We start from the raw sequence: 25,673 nt of genomic DNA on the forward strand, positions 1-25,673 counted from the left end.
TGCAAAATGTGTTTTTATTCACAGTGCCTCTTAATATGTTATTTTTTATGCCAAGTCATGCTCCCGCTGCAAGCAAGACAGGCAACAAAATCTTTAGTAGAATGAAACAAATATAGGTGCTTCTACTATAACACTGTTTACAAGTGTTCAGACATATAAATGCTTTTTAAAAAACCTCGCATTCTACAAAATTGTGGATAAAAATAATGGGTTATGGGAAAAATAATGTGGGGCCATAACATATGAAACACATTTAACTTTGTAACCAGAATACTAATAAAAAATAATAATTATCTCAATTAAAATACTAGTACTCAGTAAATGTCCACTACCACTTGTACGCAGGATCACAGTTGATTTTTACAGCCTTAAATCTGCAAGACATAGGTCCTTAAGGGCATTCACCTCCAATAGATAACATTGTCATCAAAACCTAATTTGGATCTGTGTTTTCTTCAGCAATCGTTTTTAAATACCAGGGAAATGTCTTCTTCATGTCTTCATCTACTCCTGCAACTTCATCAGATAGCGTCACATTGTAGGTAGAATACCAGTTCTTGAAGCCATTAAACCAGCTACTGCTTGCACTGCTATCGCAGTATTCTTAGCTTAAGCCTTCCTTCTTTAACTGTAAGAAAGCTTGTCCCTGGATGCTTTAAACTATTGATTAGCTGGGGAAAAAATTACATATGAACCGATGATGTTATTTTCTTATTTGTCAATTGGGTACTAACTTGCATTATAGAAATGTGTTGTAACTGAAAATAGTATACTCCATAGTTTTCTAACCTTGGAATGTGTGATTTTCCTAGTCATTTTCTTGGCAGCAGCTACTGTTGGGATTTAAGTCTCCTTACTCCCAGGATCACTGAAAACATATTTACTGAGCACTTACTACATTCCAGTCTGTTCTAAACGCTGGAAACAGTGGTGAGCATGACAGACAAGGTCCTTGTGTTCACAGACTTTACATTCTGGTGGGGGGTGCAGACAATAAACAGGTAAATCAATAAATATGGTGCTATCAGAGAGTGATACTTGCTATGAAGAAAATAAAACAGGGTGAGGGGATATGGCATGAGACGTAGGGAGCTGGATGGCCATTCTGTAGAGAGGCTACCTTAGATAGGATGATCAGGGAAATCCTCCCTGAAGAGATGACATTTGAGATAAGACCTATCAGATGAGAAGGAACTAGTCATGGGATGATCTGCAGAAGACTGTCAGGCAGTGGAAACAGTAAAGTGACAGTAAATCAAAGGCCTTAGGATGGGAGTGGGCTTAGTGTATTTGAGGAACAGAATGAAAAGTGGCTGGGGAAGCTTCAGGGGTGCACCCAGGGCCAAGTGCCACGCCTCACTGCCATGCTGAGGTTGACCCAGCAGATCAAGCCACTGCTGCCTAACAGTTCCATGTCCTCCAAACCTCAGATGGCCAGTGGCACCCCAAAATGCCTGCAGAAAAATCCAACTGACTGACCCTCATCTGAGTGCCAAACCCAGGCAACGGAGCGTAATACACTTGATCGCCACCAAGTGTCAGGCTGCTGTGGGGACAGGCGAGTTTGGCATCTCTGAGGGGGCTGTTGAAATCTGACATGGGGTCCATCCAGAAATCACCTGTAGACCAGGGAGAGAAGGCTGGAGCAGGGCTTCTCAGGAGGGAGCCTGGGATAGCTGGGGCAGGAGGATGGCACAGAGTGGGAGAGATGGGGTGGGCCTTGAGGGAAGGACTGGATACCAGTGAAGGAAAGATTCTGCAAGTCCCTTCAGAAAAAAGCCATCACTTTGTTTCTTTTGTCAGTCCTGGGTGCCATACGCCCTTACCTGGAAGAGCCAGTGACTTTCCAACCAGTCACAACTGTCTAGCAGAATAGCCAGGTAGTGGGGCTTCACTGTTTTTACGGAAACCTTAGCTTACCCAGACTGGTTCCAATTGTGCTGCCATAAACTTTAATGTTGCTTTGGAATATTTCTCTACATGCTCTCTATTTTTAATATAAATACCTCATCTTCTCGGAAAGATCTCACCATCCTTTATGAGGAGAGACTCTTCATTCTCTTCTTTGGATATTCTTGTAGTAGTTAGCACAAGAGTGGGCCAGACCTTTCTCCTTCTCAAGAGGGAATTGTACTGCAAGGCCAGGCCTCCTTCAGGGACAGCTTCTCACATGGTTTAATGCCACAGTAGAACACAAGCTTTGCTGATACCAGCCAGCAGCTCGTGGTGCCAAAATGACACTAACACTCTGGGTTTCATGTTTCAGGCAACGAGATATGAGAAACTAGGCATGGGGCTGCTTACCTGTTCTTCCTGCAGCGAATTGTGAAGCCAAGAAAGAAGGCTATCAGCAGAAGTCCACAGCTGAGGAAAGTCCAAACAACACCCAAGAGGGCAGGAGATAATGAAGAAATGGTCTTACTGCTGTGGTGGGAAGAGGTCTGAGGACAGAATGAAGAGAAGCTGTTAGGAACGAAGGCTCTTCTACAGATCAAACATGAACTGCCCCCATCACCTCCAGAGCTGGGACATAATGTCCTGCATAAGCATTTCCTCCTCGTACTTCTCCCCCCTCCACCACCACTACCATCATCAACAATAATAACAACAACGTGTACATCTAAGCAGCCCTGACACCCCATGGCTGCTCACTTACAATTGTTGTCCTGCAGAGATCATGAAGGGGTCTCCGCTCCAGCTCCTGGCCAGGAAAACCATCACACAATTCAGAGCAGTTTATTTCAGGCTCCATGTCATCGTATGCCCCTCTTGGTATGTGCTTATTCACAGTCTTGGTTACCCAGCAGTAGATAACCAGAAGGTCTTTGAGTAAAACAGAAGAGCAACTCAAACCTTTTCTTCAGAGGTGCCATTTTGAAGCTGGCTCCTGGTGCAGAATCTGGGATGAACAATCCATTCAGGTGGAAGCGGAGAGTTATTTCACTAAGCTCCTTCATCAGACACCCTCCAGGCTCTCCTGGTCCCCTGCTGCCAGTGCAGACCATGTGAGTCAAGAGTGGGCATCTTAGTAACCATTAAGTCACACACTGCGATGATTCTGGCTTGCCACCAGATGGCAGTCACTGCTCCAAGTACTCTCACACAGGTCACAAAGGAGAAGAAAGCAATTAAACCTGTTAACAAACAAATGTTATTTATATGTAACACACACAAATAAACACAAATACACACATATATCTAAATGGATTATTACAGAAGTTTAAAAATATTTTACACATTTTAACTATATATTTTTATTATATGTAGTTATATACATTATTATATATAACAAAGGTTTAAAATATAGTATATATTTAAGTAAATATATTTCAAAACCTCTTTAATAAACAATACTTTAAAAACAAAGACAAAGCACACCTAACAATTTATAGATATACAGCTCTACAGTCCCTCTTCTGATCCCTTTTATGGTCCAGCGCTACAAAAATTTTAGTTTCAATATGTGAACACATCTTGCTTTTTTCCCTAGTGGAAACCCCCCTGCCCTTCAAAGATCTTTCTATGCAACTTAGGGATTAAGCTCTGTCTGATCCTGGGTGGTGGTAGGCTCAGGTGCCCCATACTGTCTGCATACATTGCCTGTTGGTTGGTCCTGTTCACTCCTGTTAGCTCAGTGAAGGGAGGAACATTCTATGCCCAGTCAGCTGGGATTTCAAAAGGATATACAAGCCCTTTGCCAAGAGTTTTCTGTTTGTTTATTTCTAAACTGTTAGACTACTAGAAGTGGGATAGGCTACTCAGGTAATAGGGAGAGAAACTGAGGGTTCTAAGAATTCCCACAGAGTGAGCAAGTGGCCAGAGGATGGTGTTATTTCTCTCAGAAGATGATTGCAATATGAATACTGTGATCTAAAAAAAAGCTCTACCTTGCAGAACAAAAGTAGAAATGCTCAAAAGTAGAGAGGCTTAAATTAACTCCAGCAGAAAAGGCAGACATGTCCCCAATACTTTGAAGCAATCTATCCTGTAACAGAGAAACAGATTTGAAATTTTACCAGTGGGAATTTAAAAAAGGATGCCACCTCTACTTTGTGTTTCTGAAACAGCTTAGCACAGTTTTATTTTATTGTGGAGGAAACTTGGAAGAGAAAAAAAATCAATTATTATTCCAATAGCCACTGAATACAGGACTTGTGTTTAAGCCAGAACAATAGTGACTGGTGTAGAATGCCATCTTTGGATTCTGCATGCTTAGACATGAACAATATAGCACCAGGTGCTGCCCATATATTGGCCTCTCATATCGTCCTGAATTATTTACCAGGCTCATTACAATGAAATCCCAAGAGAACTAAAAGCCACTACCTCCTGTCAAGATAAATTCTTGTGAAGTCTGATCAGATTACTGAATGCAAAATTAAGGAGTAAATACAAAAATCTGACTATTTGCATCTTCATTTAGTTGAAAATTTAATTGCTAAAAAGATAATTTTTATCTTTTTCTTAAAAGTTAGACAACCTCTAAAGTGCTTTCTAGCATGGAGCAATATTGGAAGCCACAGGGAGGACTATATGATGGATTGAAAAATATATTTTTCCTATATTGCCCTTTTAATCATACTGGCAAATAAGTACACTTATATTTAAACCATTATTAAGTCCCAGTTTGTGTATCCTTACATCATATAGATGTGTGTGTGTATATATATAAAACCTCATTTTGTTCTCACAACTGTGTCATGTGAGGTAAACAAGACATCTCCTCATTTTCACATAAGAAAACTGAAGAGCAGAAAAGTGGAGAATCTTGCTCCAAATCTGCAGAGGCAGGACTCAAATCCAGGAGTTTAACTGCAAGGTCAATGTCCTCCCAGTTAATACCCCGCATGGGGCAGACACCCTGGACTGACCTCACCCTAAGAAGACACCAATGGCCTGTTAGGTTTCTTCATGTTTAGTTCCCAGAGCTTCACATCTATGGGTTCTCTGGAGTGTGGCCCACAACAGTATGTCTATATCAGTAACCCTTAACTGGGGCAATTTTGCACCTCCAGAGGACATCTGGCAGTGTCTGGAGACATTGTGGTTGTCAAAACTGAGAGGAAGGTGCTACTGACATGTGGTAGGTAGAGGCCAGGGATGCTGTTATACATCCTACAATTCACAGAATGGTCCAAATAACAAAGACTTATCCAGCCCCAAATGTCAGTAATGCTAAGGTAGAGAAACCCTGGTCAACACTGTGGATCTCAGGAGGGCTAAAAACCTTAAGCCCAAATCATTTTTGGGAGATTCTGTGAACATGATAGGATTGTCCAGCTGAACATAAATTTCTGAGTACATTCTAAAGGTCACCTTGAACAGACTGAACTCACTGGCATGGAACTTTGAATGCTAGGCACCCCTCCAGTCCATGGATATCCAGTGTAGGAACTTTATAAACCATGATACTAGGCTCTTCCACGGGGCAGGCATTCAATTATAACATTAACACACATTTACAGAGATTCACACATGAAGAAGTGGTGAAACAATGAATGGCTTAGTCATTGAGAGGACAGAGTTGAATGATTTCAAAAAGTATTGAGTGATTGGGAAAGTGGGTGGGAAGTAGTGTGTCAGAGGGGATAATAGTGAGGCATTTGACCATAAGATAGATACAGAATCCAAGGCACAAAGAGAAAGGTCTGCCAGGCTCCTCCAAGAGCAATTCCCACCCCCACCAAAGTCTATAGAGGTAAACTGTCTAGTCCACAGACAGTAGCAGGCCCAAGAAGATGAAATGGTAGGGCTTACAATTTATTTAACAGAATCCTGTCCAGTGATTAGGATCAGCAAAACAGATACTGCATCAACTTCACTGTTCCAAAGAGCAAGATGGTCCTTCACAGGTTCACAACTCTCAACAGCCCCCGTATCTTTCCACAAAAATCTACCCTATTCTTCTACACATTATTTCTGGCTATTGAAAAACTAGTCCTACAATTACTGTCTTTAAAAAATTTGTTTTGTAGTTGGTACAACTTCTGCTTCTGTTCATGAAGAATTAACTGCTATTGGAAATGCCGTCCTGCAGTAAACACCTCGAAAACCAGACAAAATATACAAAACAACTCTTACCAGATATTGGATAACAGATTTCACAGGACTTTGGAAAACAAATGAGGTGAACCTACAACTGACTGACAGACATAAAGTGAAATATAAATAAATAAATACATCCTTTCAGTGACAATAATTGATCCGAAGTTACTGCCTGAAGGCAGTTCCCAGGCCACAGCACAAGGAGGGAAACCCAAAGAGAGCCTAGAAGTCTTGCTAAGGTAAGGAGAATAGATCGCAGTTTAGGGACATCAGGCAAACAAATTTGTGAGGCAGAGTAATGAAGAAGACGGAGACACCAAGAAAGAGAGTGCTTTGGAAATCTGCAGGGGATCCTCTCAGTCTTTTTCTGAGTATTGATCTAGGCATGAGTGAGAGGAAACTACTTGAAGTGAAAGAAATAACCACTGGTAGGCAGTGGCTGAACATTTCCCGGAGTTCACACAGGGTTGGGGATACTTTGTGTTCCCACCAGCCAGAGTGGAGAGACCTCATAATATACAGGACATTAGATACAATTCTCAGAAAAAAATGGGACTAAACAAACCCTAGACTAGAAACTACTCTGGACCTTCCCTAATAATGCTCAAAAGTAAGCCTTAAAAGGATCAGATTGATCCACAAAAAACTTAACTGCATTCCAGAACAAAATACAATGTTCGTTAAAGGAATACAACAAGAGCCAGCACTCAACAACATAAAATTCAAATGTCCATCATCAATAAAAAATTACCAGGCACGCAAAGAGGCAAGAAATAAGACCTATAACAATACACTTTAAAAATTCAATGAAAACATACAGAGGGACTTCCCTGGCAGTCCAGAGGTTAGGACACCACACTTCCACTGCAGGGGGCACAGATTTGATCCCTGGTCAGGGAATTAGGATTCGGCATCCTGTGCAGCACAGCCAAAAAATAGTAAAAAAATACAGAAATAACAGAAATAATATAACTGGCACATGAGGACTTTAAAACAACTATTATAAATATGCTGAAAGATATAAAACAGAACATAAACAAAAGGAAAGGAGAAATGGAGAATGTATTTAGAAAACCCAAACAGAATTCTAGAGATTGAAATGCAATCATAAAATTAAAATATAGTAGATTAGACACTCCAAAAATAAAATATTGGTGATTCACCAGACGGGAGACAGCAGAAGCAAGAAGAACTACAATCCTGCAGCCTGTGGAACAAAAACCACATTCACAGAAAGACAGACAAGATGAAAAGGCAGAGGGCTATATGCCAGATGAAGGAACAAGATAAAGCCCCAGAAAAACACCTAAATGAAGTGGAGATAGGCAACCTTCCAGAAAAAGAATTCAGAATAACGACAGTGATGATGATCCAGGACCTCGGAAAAAGACTGGAGGCAAAGATCGAGAAGATGCAAGAAATGTTTTACAAAGACCTAGAAGAATTAAAAAACAAACACCTAGAAGAATTAAAGAACAAACAGACAGATTTGAACAATACAATAACTGAAATGAAAAATATACTAGAAGGAATCAATAGCAGAATAACTGAGGCAGAAGAACAGATTTAAAAAATTTAAAAAAAAACAGATAAGTGACCTGGAAGACAGAATGGTGGAATTCACAGCCACGGAACAGAATAAAGAAAAGAAGGATGAAAAGAAATGAAGACAGCCTAAGAGACCTCTGGGACAACATTAAATGCAACAACATTCGCATTATAGGGGTCCCAGAAGGAGAAGAGAGAGAGAAAGGACCTGAGAAAATATTTGAAGAGATTATAGTCAAAAACTTCCCTAACATGGGAAAGGAAATAGCCACCCAAGCCCAGGAAATGCACATCGTCTCAGGCAGGATAAACCCAAGGAGAAACACACTGAGACGCATAGTAATCAAATTGGCAAAAATTAAAGATAAAGAAAAATTACTGAAAGCAGCAAGGGAAAATCAACAAATAACATATAAGGGAACTCCCATAACGTTAACAGCTGATTTCTCAGCAGAAACTCTACAAGCCAGAAGGGAGTGGTATGATATATTTAAAGTGACGAAAGGGAAGAAGCTACAACCAAGATTACGCTACCCAGCAAGAATCTCATTCAGATTCAACAGAGAAATCAAAAGCTTTACACACTAGCAAAAGCTAAGAGAATTCAGCACCACCAAACCAGCTCTACAACAAATGCTAAAGGAACTTTTCTACGTGGGAAACACAAGAGAAGAAAAGGACCTACAAAAACGAACCCATAACAATTAAGAAAATGGTAATAGGAACATACATATCGATAATTACCTTAAACGTGAATGGATTAAATGCTCCAACCAAAAGACACAGGCTTGCTGAATGGATACAAAAACAAGACCCATATATATGCTGTCTACAAGAGACCCACTTCAGACCTAGGGACACATACAGACTGAAAGTGAGGGGATGGAAAAAGATATTCTATGCAAATGGAAATCAAAAGAATGCTGCAGTAGCAATACTCATATCAGATAAACTATACTTAAACATAAAGAATGCTACAAGAGACAAGGAAGGACACTACATAATGATCAAGGGATCAATCCAAGAAGATATAACAATTATAAATACATATGCATCCAACGTACGAGCACCTCAATACATAAGGCACCTGCTAACAGCTATAAAAGAGGAAATCGACAGTAACACAATAATACTGGGGGACTTTAACACCTCACTTACACCAATGGACATATCATCCAAACAGAAAATTAATATGGAAACATAAGCTTTAAATGACACAACAGACCACACAGATTTAATTGATATTTATAGGACATTCCATCCCAAAACAGCAGATTACACTTTCTTCTCAAGTGCACACGGAACATTCTCCAGGATAGACCACATCTTGGGTCACAAATCAAGCCTCAGTAAATTTCAGAAAATTGAAATCATATAAAGCATCTTTCTGACCACAACACTATGAGATTAGAAATCAATTACAGGGGATAAAACGTAAAGAACACAAACACATGGAGGCTAAACAATACATTAGTAAATAACCAAGAGGTCACTGAAGAAATCAAAGAGGAAGTCAAAAAATACCTAGAGACAAATTACCATGAAAACACGACAATCCAAAACCTATGGGATGCAACAAAAGCAGTTCTAAGAGGGAAGTTTATAGCTACACAAGCCTACCTCAACAAACAAGAAAAATCTCAAATAAACTATCTAACTTTACACCTAAAGGAACTAGAGAAAGAAGAACAAACAAAACCCAAAGTTAGTAGAAGGAAAGAAATCATAAAGATCAGAGTAGAAATAAATGAAATAGAAACAAAGAAAAGAGCAAAGATCAATAAAACCAAAAGCAGGGCTTCCCTGGTGGCACAGTGGTTGACAGTCTGCCTGCTGATGCAGGCGACACAGATTTGTGCCCGTCTGGGAAGATCCCACATGCCGTGGAGTGGCTAGGCCCACGAGCCATGGCCGCTGAGCCTGTGTGTCCGGAGCCTGTGCTCCGCAACCGGAGAGGCCACAACAGTGAGAGGCCCGCGTACCGCAGAAAAACAAACAAACAAAAAACCCAAAAGCTGGTTCTTTGAGAAGAAGATAAACAAAATTGATAAACCATTAGCCAGACTGATCAAGAAAAAGAGGAGAGGACTCAAATCAATAAAATTAGAAATGAAAAATGAGAAGTTACAACAGACACCGCAGAAATACAAAACATCCTAAGAGAGTACTACAAGCAAACCTATGCCAATAAAATGGACAACCTGGAAGAAGTGGACAAATTCTTAGAAAGGTATAACCTTCCAAGACTGAATCAGGAATAAATAGAAAATATGAACAGACAAATCACAAGTAATGAAATTGAAAGTGTGATTAAAAATCGTGCAACAAACAAAAGTCCAGGACCAGATGGCTTCACAGGTGAATTCTATCAAACATATAGAGAAGAGCTAACACCCATCCTTCTCAAACTCTTCCAAAACTTGCAGAGGAAGGAACACCCAAAATCATTCTATGAGGCCACCATCACCCTGATACCAAAACCAGACAAAGATACTACAAAAAAAGAAAATTACAGACCAATATCACTGATGAATATAGATGCAAAATTCCTCAACAAAATACTAGCAAACAGAATCCAACAATACATTAAAAGGGTCATACACCATGATCAAGTGGGATTTATCCCAGCGATGCAAGGATTATTTAATATATGCAAATCAATCAATGTGATACACCATACTAACAAATTGAAGAATAAAAACCATATGATCATATCAATAGATGCAGAAAAAGCTTTTGACAAAATTCAACACCCATTTATGATAAAAACTCTCTGGAAAGTGGGCACAAAGGGAACCTACCTCAACATAATAAAGGCCATATATGACAAACCCACAGCAACCATCATTCTCAATGGTGAAAAACTGAAAGCACTTCCTCTAAGATCAGGAACAAGACAAGGATGTCCACTCTCACCACTATTATTCAACATAGTTCTGGAAGTCCTAGCCATGGCAATCAGAGAAGAAAAGGAAATAAAAGGAATACACATTGGAAAAGAAGAAGTAAAACTGTCACTGTTTGCAGATGACATGATGCTATACATAGAGAATCCTAAAGATGCTACCAGAAAACTACAAGAGCTAATCAATGAATTTGGTAAAGCTGCAGGATACAAAATTAATGCACAGAAATCTCTTGCATTCCTATACACTAATGATGAAAAATTTGAAAGAGAAATTAAGGAAACACTCCCATTTACCATTGCAACAAAAAGAATAAAATACCTAGGAATAAACCTACCTAGGGACACAAAAGACCTGTATGCAGAAAACTATAAGACACTGATGAAAGAAATTAAAGATGATACAAACAGATGGAGAGATATACCATGTTCTTGGATTGGAAGAATCAATATTGTGCAAATGACTATACTACCCAAAGCAATCTACAGATTCAATGCAATCCCTATCAAATTACCAATGGCATTTTTTACAGAACTATAATAAAAATCTTAAAATTTGTATGGAGACACAAAAGACCCCAAATAGCCAAAGCAGTCTTGAGGGAAAAAAACAGAGCTGGAGGAATCAGGCTCCCTGACTTCAGACTACTCTACAAATCTACAGTAATCAAGACAGTATGGTACTGGCACAAAAACAGAAATATAGATCAATGGAACAGGATAGAAAGCCCAGAGATAAACCCATGCACCTATGGTCAACTAATCTATGACAAAGGAGGCAAGGATATATAATGGAGGAAAGACAGTCTCTTCTATAAGTGGTGCTAGGAAAACTGGACAGCTACATGTAAAAGAATGAAATTAGAACACTCCTTAACACCACACACAAAAATAAACTCAAAATGGATTAAAGACCTAAATATAAGAGTGGACACAGTAAAACTCTTAGAGGAAAACATAGGAAGAACACTCTTTGACATAAATCACAGCAAGATCTTTTTTGATCCACCTCCTAGAGTAATGGAAATAAAAACAAAAATAAACAAATGGGACCTAATGAAACTTAAAAGCTTTTGCAAAGCAAAGGAAACTACAAACAAGATGAAAAGACAACCCTCAGAATGGGAGAAAATATTTGCAAACGAATCAATGGACAAAGGATTAATCTCCAAAATATATAAACAGCTCATACAGCTCAATATTAAAAAAACAAGCAACCCAATCAAAAAATGGACAGAAGACCTAAACAGACATTTCTCCAAAGAAGACATACAGATGGCCAAGACACACATGAAAAGCTGCTCAACATCACTAATTATTAGAGAAATGCAAATCAAAACTACAATGAGATATTACCTCACACCAGTTAGAATGGGCATCATCAGAAAGTCTACAAACAACAAATGCTGGAGAAGGTGTGGAGAAAAGGGAACCCTCTTACACTGTTGGTGGGAATGTAAATTGATACAGCCACTATGGAGAACAGTATGGAAGGTCCTTAAAAAACTAGAAATAGAATTACCATATGACCCAGCAATCCCACTATTGGGCATATACCCAGAGAAAACCATAATTCAAAAAGACACATGCACCCCAATGTTCATTGCAGCACTATTTACAATAGCCAGGTCATGGAAGTAACCTAAATGTCCACTGACAGACGAATGGATAAAGAATATGTGGTACATATATACAATGGAATGTTACTCAGCCATAAAAAGGAACGAAATTGGGTCATTTGTAGAGACGTGGATGGATCTAGAGACTGTCATACAGAGTGAAGTAAATCAGAAAGAGAAAAGCAAATATCGTATATTAACGCATATATGTGGAACCTAGAAAAATGGTACAGATGAACCGGTTTGCAGGGCAGAAACAGAGACACAGATGTAGAGAACAAAGTATGGACACCAAGGGGGGAAAATGGCAGGGGTGGTGGTGGTGGTGTGATGAATTGGGAGATTGGGATTGACATGTATATACTAATATGTATAAAATGGATAACTAATAAGAACCTGCTATATAAAAAATAAATAAAATAAAATTCAAAAAAAATAAAAACAAAATTAAATCAAAAAGAAAATAAATATCTAAAAATTAGAAAGCAAGCTGAAACAAATTACTATCGTCAAGTTAACGACATAACCACATGGAGAAGAATTATTTTAAGTAAAAGTAATTTGATTATACACCCAAAAGACAAAAAATAACCACAAAGAAATCTTAAATGGCATTAAGTAGGTATTGTTCCTATTTTATATAGATGGATATACATACATGTACACATACACACATCTACCTATTAGATAAAGCAAATAAGTAATTATGTTCATGTCAATGGGAACTAAGAATTTCAAAGAGAAAAAAATATGTATATAAAATAAAATAAGTTAAAAATCTCCAATCTTTTATTTAAATGGGAAATACCAGTATGGACTCAAAATTTTTCTTTTTCTAAAATATTCATATTTCCTCATCTGTTAACTGAAGTTTGGAAGTAAGTACAACATAGCAACAACAAGCACTCCAAGTGCCCAGACTGTAGTCTCTAAAACCATTTTTCACTAAAAGGAATCAGGTTTCTTTAGTGAAATAGTCAATTTAAGTTATGGAGCTGGAAATATATGAGATGAAACTGGGACATTTTGTCATACTAGAGCATGAAAAATTATCAGACTACAGAGAGTACAGAATCATGTCAAAGGGATGCAGGAGTCAACAGGCTTCCACTGGTCAATGACAGGATAATTTGAGCATCAAAAAGAACAATAGCTGTAATGCACTGAAGCATATATGGCACATAGTAGGCGTGCAATAAATGATTATTGAATAAATGAACAAAATTAGCATTGTAGGTATTAGTAAAATATTGTCGAAGGTGTGGTCTACAACACTGACTTAGTGGCTCCTCCATGAGGACAGATGGTGGAAATTTCTCTTCCTTTCAAATACCAGGACAAGTTGTCTTTTTCTGGAACATTTTCATGTCATGAGTAGTACGTTTCTTTCTCTTTTGGCTGCTGGGAAGCTTGGAATCAAATATGTGGTTCACTTATAGCAACTGTGCAGTGTTAGGTATTTCTGGCTCATTTTATTATCCTATGACTATTTTCCTTTTGTCTGGATTTCCTTATTCCTTCATTTTTCAACCCAATACATGCTTTATGTTAAGAGCAGAAGGGGCAGCTGAAGTAATACGGATGTTTCTACCCAATGTGAGCAAATAGATACATTGTTTGAAGTATCTCAGCCTCAGGTTATCCATGAAGAAGAGGTAAGTCAGAATCACATGCAAATTAATAAAGAATGTATCTTTTCAAACCACCACCAATAGCATTGACTAGATACTTACTAACGTTCCTTCTGGCACTAATATTGTCTCAAGTATTACCTCCACATTAACTATGTTAATATAGGCAGCAGATATATAGATAATTATAAACAGCAGGAAATGTAAAGTGCATTTTAATTGTTTTTGAATGCACTGTGTTATGTTCTGGTAGCAGGTTTACAAACATGCTGCATATGGGTCACTTATACTAACAGTAAAATTCATGTCTATTGCCTAAGCATACGCTGCTCTTTGTGGAGGCAGCAGACAAGTACACACAGGGCGGAGGGGATTAAGCCTCCCCTAACGACCGCCCACCACAGAGATTCTCAACACAGAAGATGGCTTACAGTTGTAAATTCTTTCTAAGAGAGGATGAGCATGATATTAGGGTGGAAAAGTACTGCATGTCTATGAACAAGACAGTTCAGTCAGGGAAAGTAAGTGAAGTCACAGAATATTGGAGATGGAAGCAACCTCAGATACAATCAAGTCCAGTCTCCATCTTATGGGTCAGAAAACTGCCCCACAGAGGTTGGGAGGTTCAGGGATCACATGGTGAGTGTAGGAAGAGAATCTTGGTGTCCCAAATTGTGCTCTTTCTATACAACTTTAAAGGTCCTTTAAAGGAAGTTATGATTGGCTTTTCACGCACTTGAAACATCTGGGGCAAAGGCCTGGGCTTGAGGAAGGGAAGATGGAGACTGTGTGTGTGTACAGGGGAGTGCCGGATGGGAATGGTGACCAGCAGGAAGGCAAGCTTGATGTGAATACACAGAATGTGTGCAGGGCCAGTGGAGGTAACTGGAGAGAGCAGGGCCATAGGGGTAACAGCTCTAAGGCTGTAGTTAGAAGTTTGTGGAGGAGGTCCAAGAGAAAAAAGGAACACTGTGGAAGGGGAAAGAATATTCTCTTGGGAGAGTATAAGTTTTGGAACTTGTACATTTTCTCCCCAACAATGTAAAGTGTACTGAATTAATCTGCTTCTCAGAACCTCAGATTTGCCTTATGAAAGAGAAATGATAAAAAGTTCTCTTTTAAAGCCTCTGAAGTGCCTCCAGTTAAGTTTTCCACATACTTCCATGGTTTCTGAATAATCATCCCCAGGACCCTGGAGCAGGGCTCCAGGGAATCTTGATTCACTGGAGGGAAGATCAACGGGAGGAGAGACAGCTGCTCCAAATACATCCCTCTTAGGGGAGTTTAGAAGCAGAAGGGAATCACTGGGTGCCCCTTGGCAGGGGTGGGAAGAGGACAGGGTGGGGTGAAGGAGAGTGGACTTGATTCACCACTTTTTTTTTTTGATTCACCACTTTAATGTGAGTCTTAGAGAAAATGAACCTTTTGGATCCTTGGGCTCTGTATGAATTCTTGGATTATCCCACCATTCTTTCCTAATCCCTGTGTTCTAAAGCCTCTCCTCTCCAGAGCTTCCCAGCGCACAGTCAGTGATTTTTTCCTGCGGTGTGTAAGACATTTTTGTTCAACATTACAGAAGGCCATACTCAACCTTTTAATTTGATATTACTTGTAACTTTTCTTCTATGAAACCTGACTTCTCCCTCTGCTTATAGTGTTTAAATATTTCTCGCTGCTTGGTAGAATTAAAGTGAATCAGACTGTCTATTGGAGTGGTTCCCCCACAGGATCTGAAAAACAGTGCTGTAAGCAGTAAACAGTAGATCAACTGAATGCAGGGCACACCTCAGGGTCCCGGGGTCAATTCAGCCTCCATCCCAGTACATGGAGTTTGGCTTCATTTCACACATCCTAGGACCATTGGGTATAATGAGTGATACTGCAATGGACAAAGCCCAGGCTGAATTTAACTCTCAGCTCCATCATTTTGTATCTGTGGTGTCTTAGGTTAGTCACTTAACTTCTCCAATTCTTAGCTGCCTCCTCAGCGAAATGAGGATAATACTATCTACACCTCATAGGTTTTGTTGATGATTAAATCATATGATGTCCAGGATGCATGCACATGGAACTGATATACTAGATCATCAATAAATACTGGCTTTTTTCATTTCCACAATAGAGAAGGGTCATCTATACAAAAGACTTGGATCATATAGCCAAGGTTATCTATCTTGTTTCTCTAAAGTTTCTAACAGAATCCCAAGTTCTAAATCATTGCTTCTTCTAACATGAAGAGTAACGGTCTTTACATTGTATTTAAAATCAGATTTTGTAAGGATACTGAATTATAGATCCCTGATGGTAGAGACCATGATCATTAATTCAATAAATGTTGCCTGACCAACTATTATGGGCTGGTCACTAAGACCTAGGGATGCAGCAGGGAACAAGACAACGTGGTCTTGCTCTACCACCTAGCACAGGGTCTGGTGATCAGTACATATTTGTTGAAGTGAACCCAGAGATGTTTAGAAAACATTATATAGGATAGGAGTCCTATACTCCTGGGAACAATCCTCAGGACAGTGAGATACTCCTATAACTCAGCAGAAACAGGAGATTTGATTTATAAAGGAGGGCTGGAAAGTCCCCCTGACTACTGTGGGAGCATCTCCTACTTTCAGAGACCTGCCCTGATGTGTTTTGTGACTCTCTGTACTCTCAGGTATAAACTGGCACAACCACATGAACTGGGCTGTGAGCCACTACTGCCTTATAGACGGATCCGAGAGACATGTGAATATTCCACACTACTGCCAGGGACTGGAGTTGGGAATTAAACACACAAAAAACAAAAAAAACCAGCAACATACAAAAACCCTCACCAACTTCTCAGAGTTGCACTTAGGTACTATCATGCAAATTATATATGCATGATTTCCATAAAAACCAGTCACAAATGTCAATTAGTGTTCATTAATATGCAGTAAAATTCTCACTTGAAAATTATTAAGAGCCAAGAATGAATTCCACTTGGCTGCCCTCCTTTAATGAGAACTGCTGTGCAGTGCTCTGTGCTATTTCTCATCAGCGAAACAGTAAGGTGTCACGACAAATCAAGCTTCAGGCAACAGAAGGACCAGAGAGAATGATCATTTGAAGGTTTCAGAGGCTGGTTTTGGACAGCTCAAGTTTTATGCTGCTATAGCTGAGACCTCAGTCCTGTTGGATACCCAGAACATAGGCTGAGTGAATTCATTAATCTACCTTGCCAACGGAGCCATGGTGATACTGAGTACTTCTTTAAAGGATGTTTGTGAGGGTGCCGTACAGCTAGAAAAAGGTAAATAACACTTCGTTCCTGAGGTTCAGTCTATTCAGGAAACAATGTTCTACTCCTCAAAAGCAGCAGAGATCCAAGGCCCTTGGAATTAATGGGACTCATTCCTGAAAAGCCTTCTGGTTAGAATTTTTATGAGTGAACTCACATGCTGTGTCTGCAAATTCCAGTTTCATCTGGACATTGGATTTCTCTGAACTGTTGTTCAGTGTTGCTGTGCAACCCAAGGCACTGTGTGACAGTGATTCAGGCTCTTTGAGGATAAAGAGATGGAAAATATAAGCTATTGACACTGGACTGTTCATTCTGCAGCCATTTCCTTATCAAAATGTCCTAAACTTGGCCTGAAAGCAGGGGGTACACAATGGACTTTTCTAAGAACAGTTTAACCCAGTGGTTACCAAACTTTAGTGCACATCAAAATCACCTGGAGAATGCCTTAAAAAATACTGATTGCAGGTCTTTTACTGCCAGTTTCTGATTCAGTAAGCCCTGAGAATGTGCATTTCTAGTAAGTTCCCAGGTGATGCTGCACCTGTTGATCTGAGAATCATTTCATGAGAACCTGAATCTAGCTTAAGGAAACATAAGGCTTTCATCAGATTGTGTGGAACCACACAATCCTTGGAATAACCTTTAACTTGCTACTCCAAGCTACTGTGATGAGGCTCATGTACATACATACAGATCAAATCACTTGAATCATTCACTAGAAATTAATTTCAGAGAAGTACTAAGAAATCAGACACTTAGAATATACAATGGAGGAAAGACAGTCTCTTCAATAAGTGGCGCTAGGAAAACTGGACAGCTACATGTAAAAGAATGAAATTAGAACACTCCTTAACACCATACACAAAAATAAACTCAAAATGGGTTAAAGACCTAAATGTAAGATCAGACACAATAAAACCCTTAGAGGAAACATGGCAAGAACGCTCTTTGACATAAATCACAGCAAGATCTTTTTTGATCCACCTCCTAGAGAAATGGAAATAAAAACAAAAATAAACAAATGGGACCAAATAAAACTTAAAAGCTTTTGCACAGCAAAGGAAACTATAAACAAGACATTAAGACAACCCTCAAAATGGGAGAAACTATTTGCAAACGAATCAATGGACAAAGGATTAATCTCCAAAATATATAAACAGCGCATGCAGCGCAATATCAGAAAAACAAACAACCCAATTAAAAAATGGGCAGAAGACCTAAATAAACATTTCTCCAAAGAAGACATACAGATGGCCAAGAAGCACATGAAAAGCTGCTCAACATCACTAATTATTAGAGAAATGCAAATCAAAACTACAATGAGGTATCACCTCCCACCAGTTAGAATGAGCATCATCAGAAAATCTACAAGCCACAAATGCTGGAGAGGGTGTGGAGAAAAGGGAACCCTCTTACACTGTTGGTGGGAATATAAATTGATACAGCCACTATGGGTAACAGTATGGAGGTTCCTTGAAAAACTAAAAATAGAATTACCATATGACCCAGCAATCCCACTACTGGGCATATACATATACCCAGAGAAAACCATAATTCAAAAAGACACATGCACCCTAATGCTCATTGCAGCACTATTTACAGTAGACAGGTCATGGAAGCAACCTAAATGTCCATTGACAGACGAATGTATAAAGAAGATATGGTACATACATACAATGGAATATTAGCCATAAAAAGGAACGAAATTGGGTCATTTGTAAAGACATGGATGAACCTAGAGACTGTCATACAGAGTGAAGTGAGTCAGAAAGAGAAAAACAAATATTGTATATTAATGCATATATGTGGAATCTAGAAAAATGGTACAGATGAACAGTTTGCAAGGCAGAAATAGAGGCAGATATAGAGAACAAACATATGGACACCAAGGGGGGAAAGCGGGGCAGGGGAATAAACTGGGAGATTGGGATTGACATATATACACTAATGTGTATAAAACAGATAACCAATAAAAACCTGCTGTATAAAAAAAAGAAAAGAAATTAGACACCTAGAGCAGCACTCAATTTATTCATTCTTCAAACCATGATTCTTAAATAGTTTTTTGGACATGAAATACTGATGAAAACTACTGATCCTCTCCTGAAAACATATATAAATATGTAATACTTTATATACAAAATCAGGAGGGGGGAATCATAGCCCACCCATTAACCCCTCCTACAAACCCCACTCATGCCAGGCGAAGAGGTTCATTTCAAACCACAACTCAGGTGAAGCTAGGGATAAAATTTTTTTAAATTAAGGTTTCTCTTTATATTGGTCTCATAAATCAAACATTTCTTTGTGGCTACCCACAAGTAAAGCATGGTGAATTAAAATGATGAAGGCTATGAAAAACTCTGTCACCAATTAAAACATTTTAATAATCCTTTTTAATATGTCTGTTCTTTAGTACAATAATCTTTGTCTTTTAATTGGAGTATTCTATTCATTCTTTTTTTTAAACATCTTTATTGGAGTATAATTGCTCTACAATGGTCTTGCGTCTCCCTCCCACCCTCCCTATCCCACCCCTCTAGGTGATCACAAAGCACCGAGCTGATCTCCCTGTGCTATGTGGCTGTTTCCCACTAGCTATCTATTTTATATTTGGTAGTGTATATATGTCCTGGAGTATTCTATTTATGCTTAAGATAATTACTGACATAAATGAGTTAAAATCTATTACGTTACTATTTGTTTTACTTTCTTAATCTGTCCTATGGGGGTTTTTGGGTATTTTAAAATATTTTGTATTTGTATTTTACCCCATTTTCCTATTAGGCTTTTAAATAAATGACTCTATTGAGGTATAAATTATATACCATAAACTGCACACATTTAAAGTGTCAATTTGATAAGTTTTGACATATGCATATACCTCTGAAAACACTCTTGCACTCAAAATAACGAACAGAGAGCAATAATCCTCCAACTTTGTTCCTTTTTTGAAAGCTGTTTTGGCTATTTTAGATACTGCACATTTTCCCATGAATTTTAAAGTGAGGTTATCATTTCTACAAGAAGGTCATCTGGGATTCTGATTGGGATTGTATTGAATCTATAGATCAATTAGGAGAGAATTAATGTCTTAACAATATTGAACCTTCTAACCCACTGTCTTTCAGCTCACCTGCTATAACAAAATACCATAGACTAAGTGGCTTATAAACAACAGAAATTTATTTCTCACAGTTCTGAAGACTGGAAGTTCAAGACAATGGTGCCAGCATGATCGTGGTCTGGTGACAGTCCTCTTCCAGTCTGCAAATGGCTGACTTCTTGTTATATCCTAACATGATGGAAAGAGAGCTACCTAGCTCTCTGGCCTCTTTTTATAAGGGCACTAATCTCATTCATGAAGGCTTCCCCCTCATGACCTAATCATCTCCCAAAGGCCCTGTCTCCAAATACCATCACACTGAGGATGAGATTTCAACATATAAATTTTGGGGAGGACATAAACATTCAATCAATAGCACCGATGAACAAGGTATATCTCTCCATTTATTTAGGTCTTCTTAAATTTCTCTCAATAAGGTTTTGTAATTTTCAGTATATAGGTCTTGCACAATTTTTATCAGATTTATCCCTGAGTATTTCATATTTTTAATGCTATTATAAATTTTTTTAACTTCCAATTTTGATTGTTCAACATTGGTATATATATGCACAAACGATGTTTGTATATTGATACTGTATTTTTATGCTCAACTCATTCATTAGTTCTAGTGGCTCTTCTGTAGATTCCATTTAATATTCTAAATAGATGATCAGGTCATTTGCAAATAAAGACAGTTTTACTTCTTCCTTTCCAAACCGGATGCCTTTCATTTCTTTTTCTTACCTTATTGCACTGGCTAGGACCTCCAGAACAGTGTTGAATAGAATTGGTGACAGTGGACATCTTTGTCTCATTCTTGATCTTAGGAGCAAGGTCTTTTACTATTAAATACGATGTTAGATGTAGGTTTTCCATAGATTCCCTTTATCAGGTTAAGGAAATTCTCTTCTAGTTTGCTAAGACTTTTTCTTTAATAGACGTGGGCTTTCACGAACTCTAAGACATATTTAATAAACTTTGGTAGTTTGTGTCTTTCAAGGTATTTGTTCTTTTCCTCTAAGTTGATGGAATTATAAGAAAACTGTTTATAATACCTATAGAATGTGTAGTGTTGTCACCTCTTTAATTCATGGCGTTAGTAAATTGTGTCCGTTCTTTTTATCTTGATCAGGCTCACTAGAGGCTTACTGATTTTATTGATATTCTCAATAAATCAGCACTCACTTTGATTTTCTCTACTTTTTTGTGTATCTATTTTATTTTATTTATTTATTTTTTTGCAGTATGCGGGCCTCTCACTGTTGTGGCCTCTCCTGTTGCGGCGCACAGGCTCCGGACGCGCAGGCTCAGCGGCCATGGCTCACGGGCCCAGCCGCTCCGCGGCACGTGGGATCTTCCCAGACCGGGGCACGAACCCGCGTCCCCTGCATCGGCAGGCGGACTCTCAACCACTGCGCCACCAAGGAAGCCCCTGTGTATCTATTTTATTGATTTCTGTTCTGATATTTATTATTTCCTTTCTTCTGCTTACTTTGGGTCTCATTTACTCTTTTTTGTTCTACTTGCTTGGGATGGAAGTTGAGGACATTGAGACTTTTCTTCTTGTAAGTCCTCAGCACTATAAATTTCCACCTAAGTACAGGCATACCTCAGAGATACTGAGAGTTCAGTTCCAGACTATGACAATAAAGTGAATATTACAACAAAGTGAGTCAAATGAATTTTTTGATTTCCCAGCACATATAAAAGTTATGTTTACATTATACTATAGTCGACTGAGTGTGTAATAGCATTATGTCTTAAAAAACCAACATATATACCTTAATTTAAAAATACTTTAATGCTAAAAAATGTTAACCATCATCTGAACCTTCAGCAAGATGTATTCTTTTTGCAACTGTAACATCAAACACCACTGATCACAGATCACCATAACAAATATACTAATAACGAAAAAGTTTGAAATATTGCAAGAATTACCAAAATGTAACACAGAGACACTAAGTGAGCAAATGCCATTGGAAAAATAGCACCAATGGACTTGCTCAATGCAGGGTAGCCACAAACCTTCAATTTGTAAAAAACTCAATATCTGCCAAGTGCAATAAAATGAGGTACACCTATACTGCTTTTTATATGTAACTTTTCATTTTCATTCAGTCCAAACTAATTTCTCATTTCCCTTTTGATTTTTTCTTTGCCTTAAGAGCTATTTTGAAATGCATTACTGTTTTCAAGTATTTGAAGATTTTTATTATTGATTTCTTAATTAATTCTATTGTGGTCAAGAACATACTTTGTATGACTTGAATCCTTTTAACTGTATCAAGACTTGTCCTACAGCCCAGAATATGGTCTCTCTTGATAAATGTTCCGTGTGTACTTGAAAGGAATGAATATTTTGCTGTCAATAGGTAAAATGCTCTATATCAATATCTAGAGCTCTACATCTAGATCAATGAGGTCAAGCTGATTATGTTGTTTCCTTCTTCTATGTCCTTAATTATTTTGTCTTCTTGCTACATGCATTACTTAAAGAAAGCTAATGAAATTATGGACCGCAATTATGGATTTGTCTATTTCTCCTTGAAGTCATATCATCTCTACTTCATGTATTTTGGAGCTCTGTTATTAGGTGTATAATATTCTTTGCTCTGCGATCTACTTTATCTGATACTAATATGGCTACTCATCTATATTTTGATTAGTGTTAACACAGTTAAACGTTTCCACCCTTTTAATTTATTTTTGTCTTGATATGTAAAGTCCGTTTCTTATACATAGTATATAACTGGCTTAGCTTTTTTATCCTATCTGGAAATTCCTACCTTTTAGTTGAGGTGTTGAGATCCTTTATATCTACAGTAGTTATTGGTATATTGGTATTTTTAGGTTTAAATGTACCATAGTGTATTGTTTTTAATTCTTCTTTCCCTTTTCCTCCTTTTTTGACTTTTTTTAAAGTGAATTGAGTATTTTTTATGATTCCATTTTATCTCTCTTTTGGCTTATTAGTTATACTTCTTTTTTGTGACTGTTTTTGTGTTTATAGATACATCTTTAACCTATTGCAGTCTACCCTCAAGTGATATCACATGACTTCACATGTAGTATAAGAATGTGACCAAGAATATATTTCCGTGTTTCCACTAACAGCCACTGTACAGTCATTGTCATACATTTCCTTTTAAATATGTTATAAAACCCACAATACATTGTTTTTATTTTCCTTTAAACTGTCAATTTTACTTAAAAGAGGTTTAAATAATAAAAATCTTATATATTTTCCCATGTAGTTACCATGTCTGGTTCTCTTCGCTTTTTTGTATATATCCATATTTCCTCCTGGTATCATTTTCCTTCTGCTGGAAGCACTTCCTTTAACATTCCTTGTAGTGAACATCTGCCAGTAAAGAATTCTTTCAGCTTTTATATATCTGAAAAAGTCTTTTGCCTTTGTTTTGAAAGATATTTTCACTGGGCATAGAATTCTAGGTTGAAGGGTTTTTTTTGTTTTTTGTCTTTCCAGTACTTTAAAGATGTTGTTCCACTGTCTTTTTTTTTTTTTTTTTTTTTTTTTTTTTTGCGGTACGCGGGCCTCTCACTGTTGTGGCCTCTCCCGTTGTGGAGCACAGGCTCCGGACGCGCAGGCTCAGCAGCCCTGGCTCACGGGCCCAGCCGCTCTGCGGTATGTGGGATCTTCCTGGACCGGGGCACAAACCCGCGTCCCCTGCATCGGCAGGAGGACTCTCAACCACTGCGCCACCAGGGAAGCCCCCACTGTCTTTTTGCTTGCACTTTTTCCTGATGAAATCTCTATTCCCAGCCCTGTGTGACTGGCAAGTACTGGTTCCTCTAATCCTTTTGAGTGGGTCTTCTTCCCTCCCTAGGTAGCTTCCTCACACTCACGTGCTCATAAGTACTCAGCTTTGTACTTGAGGTATACTCTGTGAGAATCTCTGGAGTTCTCTCTGAGCAGCTTTCTCCTCTTCAATACTCCGTTCCGCAAACTCCAGCTGCCTTTGGTCTCCCTAGACTTGAAACTGTCTTCTCAACTCAGAGAGTCTACATTCTCCCTTTCTGCACTGTATTCTGGAAAGAATATTTTGGTATGCCCCCTTTTGTTTTGTTTTGTTTTATTTCACTGAATATCAGAGACCATATGTTAAGAATACAGAAGTTCTAGATCATTTTCTCTTTTCCAAAGGATATGTTTTTTAGCTTCTGTTAGGGTGTTAGAATAAAACTGATTATCTTTTTGTTTTTTAGTTGGAAGAAAATGTTTATTTCGTAAAAAGGTATGAAGGTAGAAAACCAGTAAGAATAGGGAAAGGAGAACTTAACAAGTGGGGGATTTTGAGGCAACTAGGAAGTGATTTGGACAAAACTTTTATAGGCAAGAGAACTTCATTTACCATAACCACTACACTGAAAGGCATCTAATAACCAGCCAATTTTATTTGTATCAGTATACTAAGACTAATTCTCTACACTTCCACCTTTACTAAGGAAAATGTAATCAGTTAAGACCTAGTTGGCTTTAATATTTTCAGTGTGTCTCGAGTTATCAAAGGTTAGCTGTAAGAGAGTAGGATGAAGTAGAGACCTGCATTTTTGTGTTGAGAAAATATTAACCTTTAATTGTGCAACTTAATTATTGGGTATGCCTTTGCTGTTTGATTTTTGTTTATTCTTCCCTACAACATTAGCATGATGGAAGTATAATTACTTGGTCACCACTTAACATTTCAGTTCTGTTTTTCACCAGGTAACCAAGGGTACAATTAATTTAAACACTTTTAACAGTAAACAATTGTGTATATGGTAAAATAAGTTGGCTTTTTTCAAATTTAAAGGGTATAGTATCAACTGAAACTAACTCCACTCAAGAAATAATTGAGTGTCTTCTATTAAGCAGGCACAGTGCTGGTGGTATTACATGAATATTACCTCCTCATTCTAAGAACTTTAGAAAAGAGGACTAACTGTAACGCTTCCCACCCTGTGGTCTATTTTTCTTGCTGATACAACAAGTAACATGAAGTATGGCCACTTTGTAGAACCAGAGAGATAAAATCACTGTCATATGGCTAGAAAGTAGCAGATGCTATAACATGAACCCAAGGCCTTGATTCCAAGATCAAGTCTTTTATACTGCCATTATGACGCCTTTATACAATTCTTTAGCAGACAGTTTTCTCCACCTGGCAGTCATTTTCTTACTTTAATTTTTTATAAGGAAAACATTGTGAAGAAGCAAGGTAAAAAACTGATTTAATCCTTGGCAGTACAGTGGCAATTAAATAGCTGTTAAAAAAAAAAGTGTTTTGAGAACATGCCCAGGACTTTTGAGAACATTTGTACTGGACACCTTTGCTCCAAACTTATCTTCCATTGAGAGACGGAGGGGACCGTATTTAAAAACAAGAATAGGGTGGTCCAGTGGTTAAGACTCCGTGCTCCCAATTCAGGGGGCCTGGGTTCGATCCCTGGTCCGGGAACTAGATCCTGCATGCTGCAACAAAGGGCAAGGTCATGCATGAGGGAAGGGATGTGGGAACAGATGTATACGTATGACTGA

At 38.3% G+C, this 25,673-nt stretch overlaps 1 protein-coding gene across 1 annotated transcript in view; it reads right to left on the bottom strand.

Annotated features, from left to right (window-relative positions):
• GPR156 (G protein-coupled receptor 156) overlaps nt 1–25,673 on the bottom strand; it is a 93,230-nt gene that overhangs the window by 56,594 nt on the left and 10,963 nt on the right. The window contains exons 2-3 of the mRNA XM_081235246.1: nt 2,657–3,134; nt 2,305–2,441 (exon numbers count right to left, since the gene is read on the bottom strand). Coding sequence (XP_081091372.1) covers nt 2,305–2,441; nt 2,657–2,752 — 233 coding nt within the window. The 5' untranslated portion in view covers nt 2,753–3,134. The remainder of the gene's footprint in view (nt 1–2,304; nt 2,442–2,656; nt 3,135–25,673) is intronic.

This window comes from Mesoplodon bidens (genome assembly GCF_964165515.1).
Source record: "Mesoplodon bidens genome assembly, chromosome: 5".
Lineage (NCBI taxonomy): Eukaryota > Metazoa > Chordata > Mammalia > Artiodactyla > Ziphiidae > Mesoplodon > Mesoplodon bidens.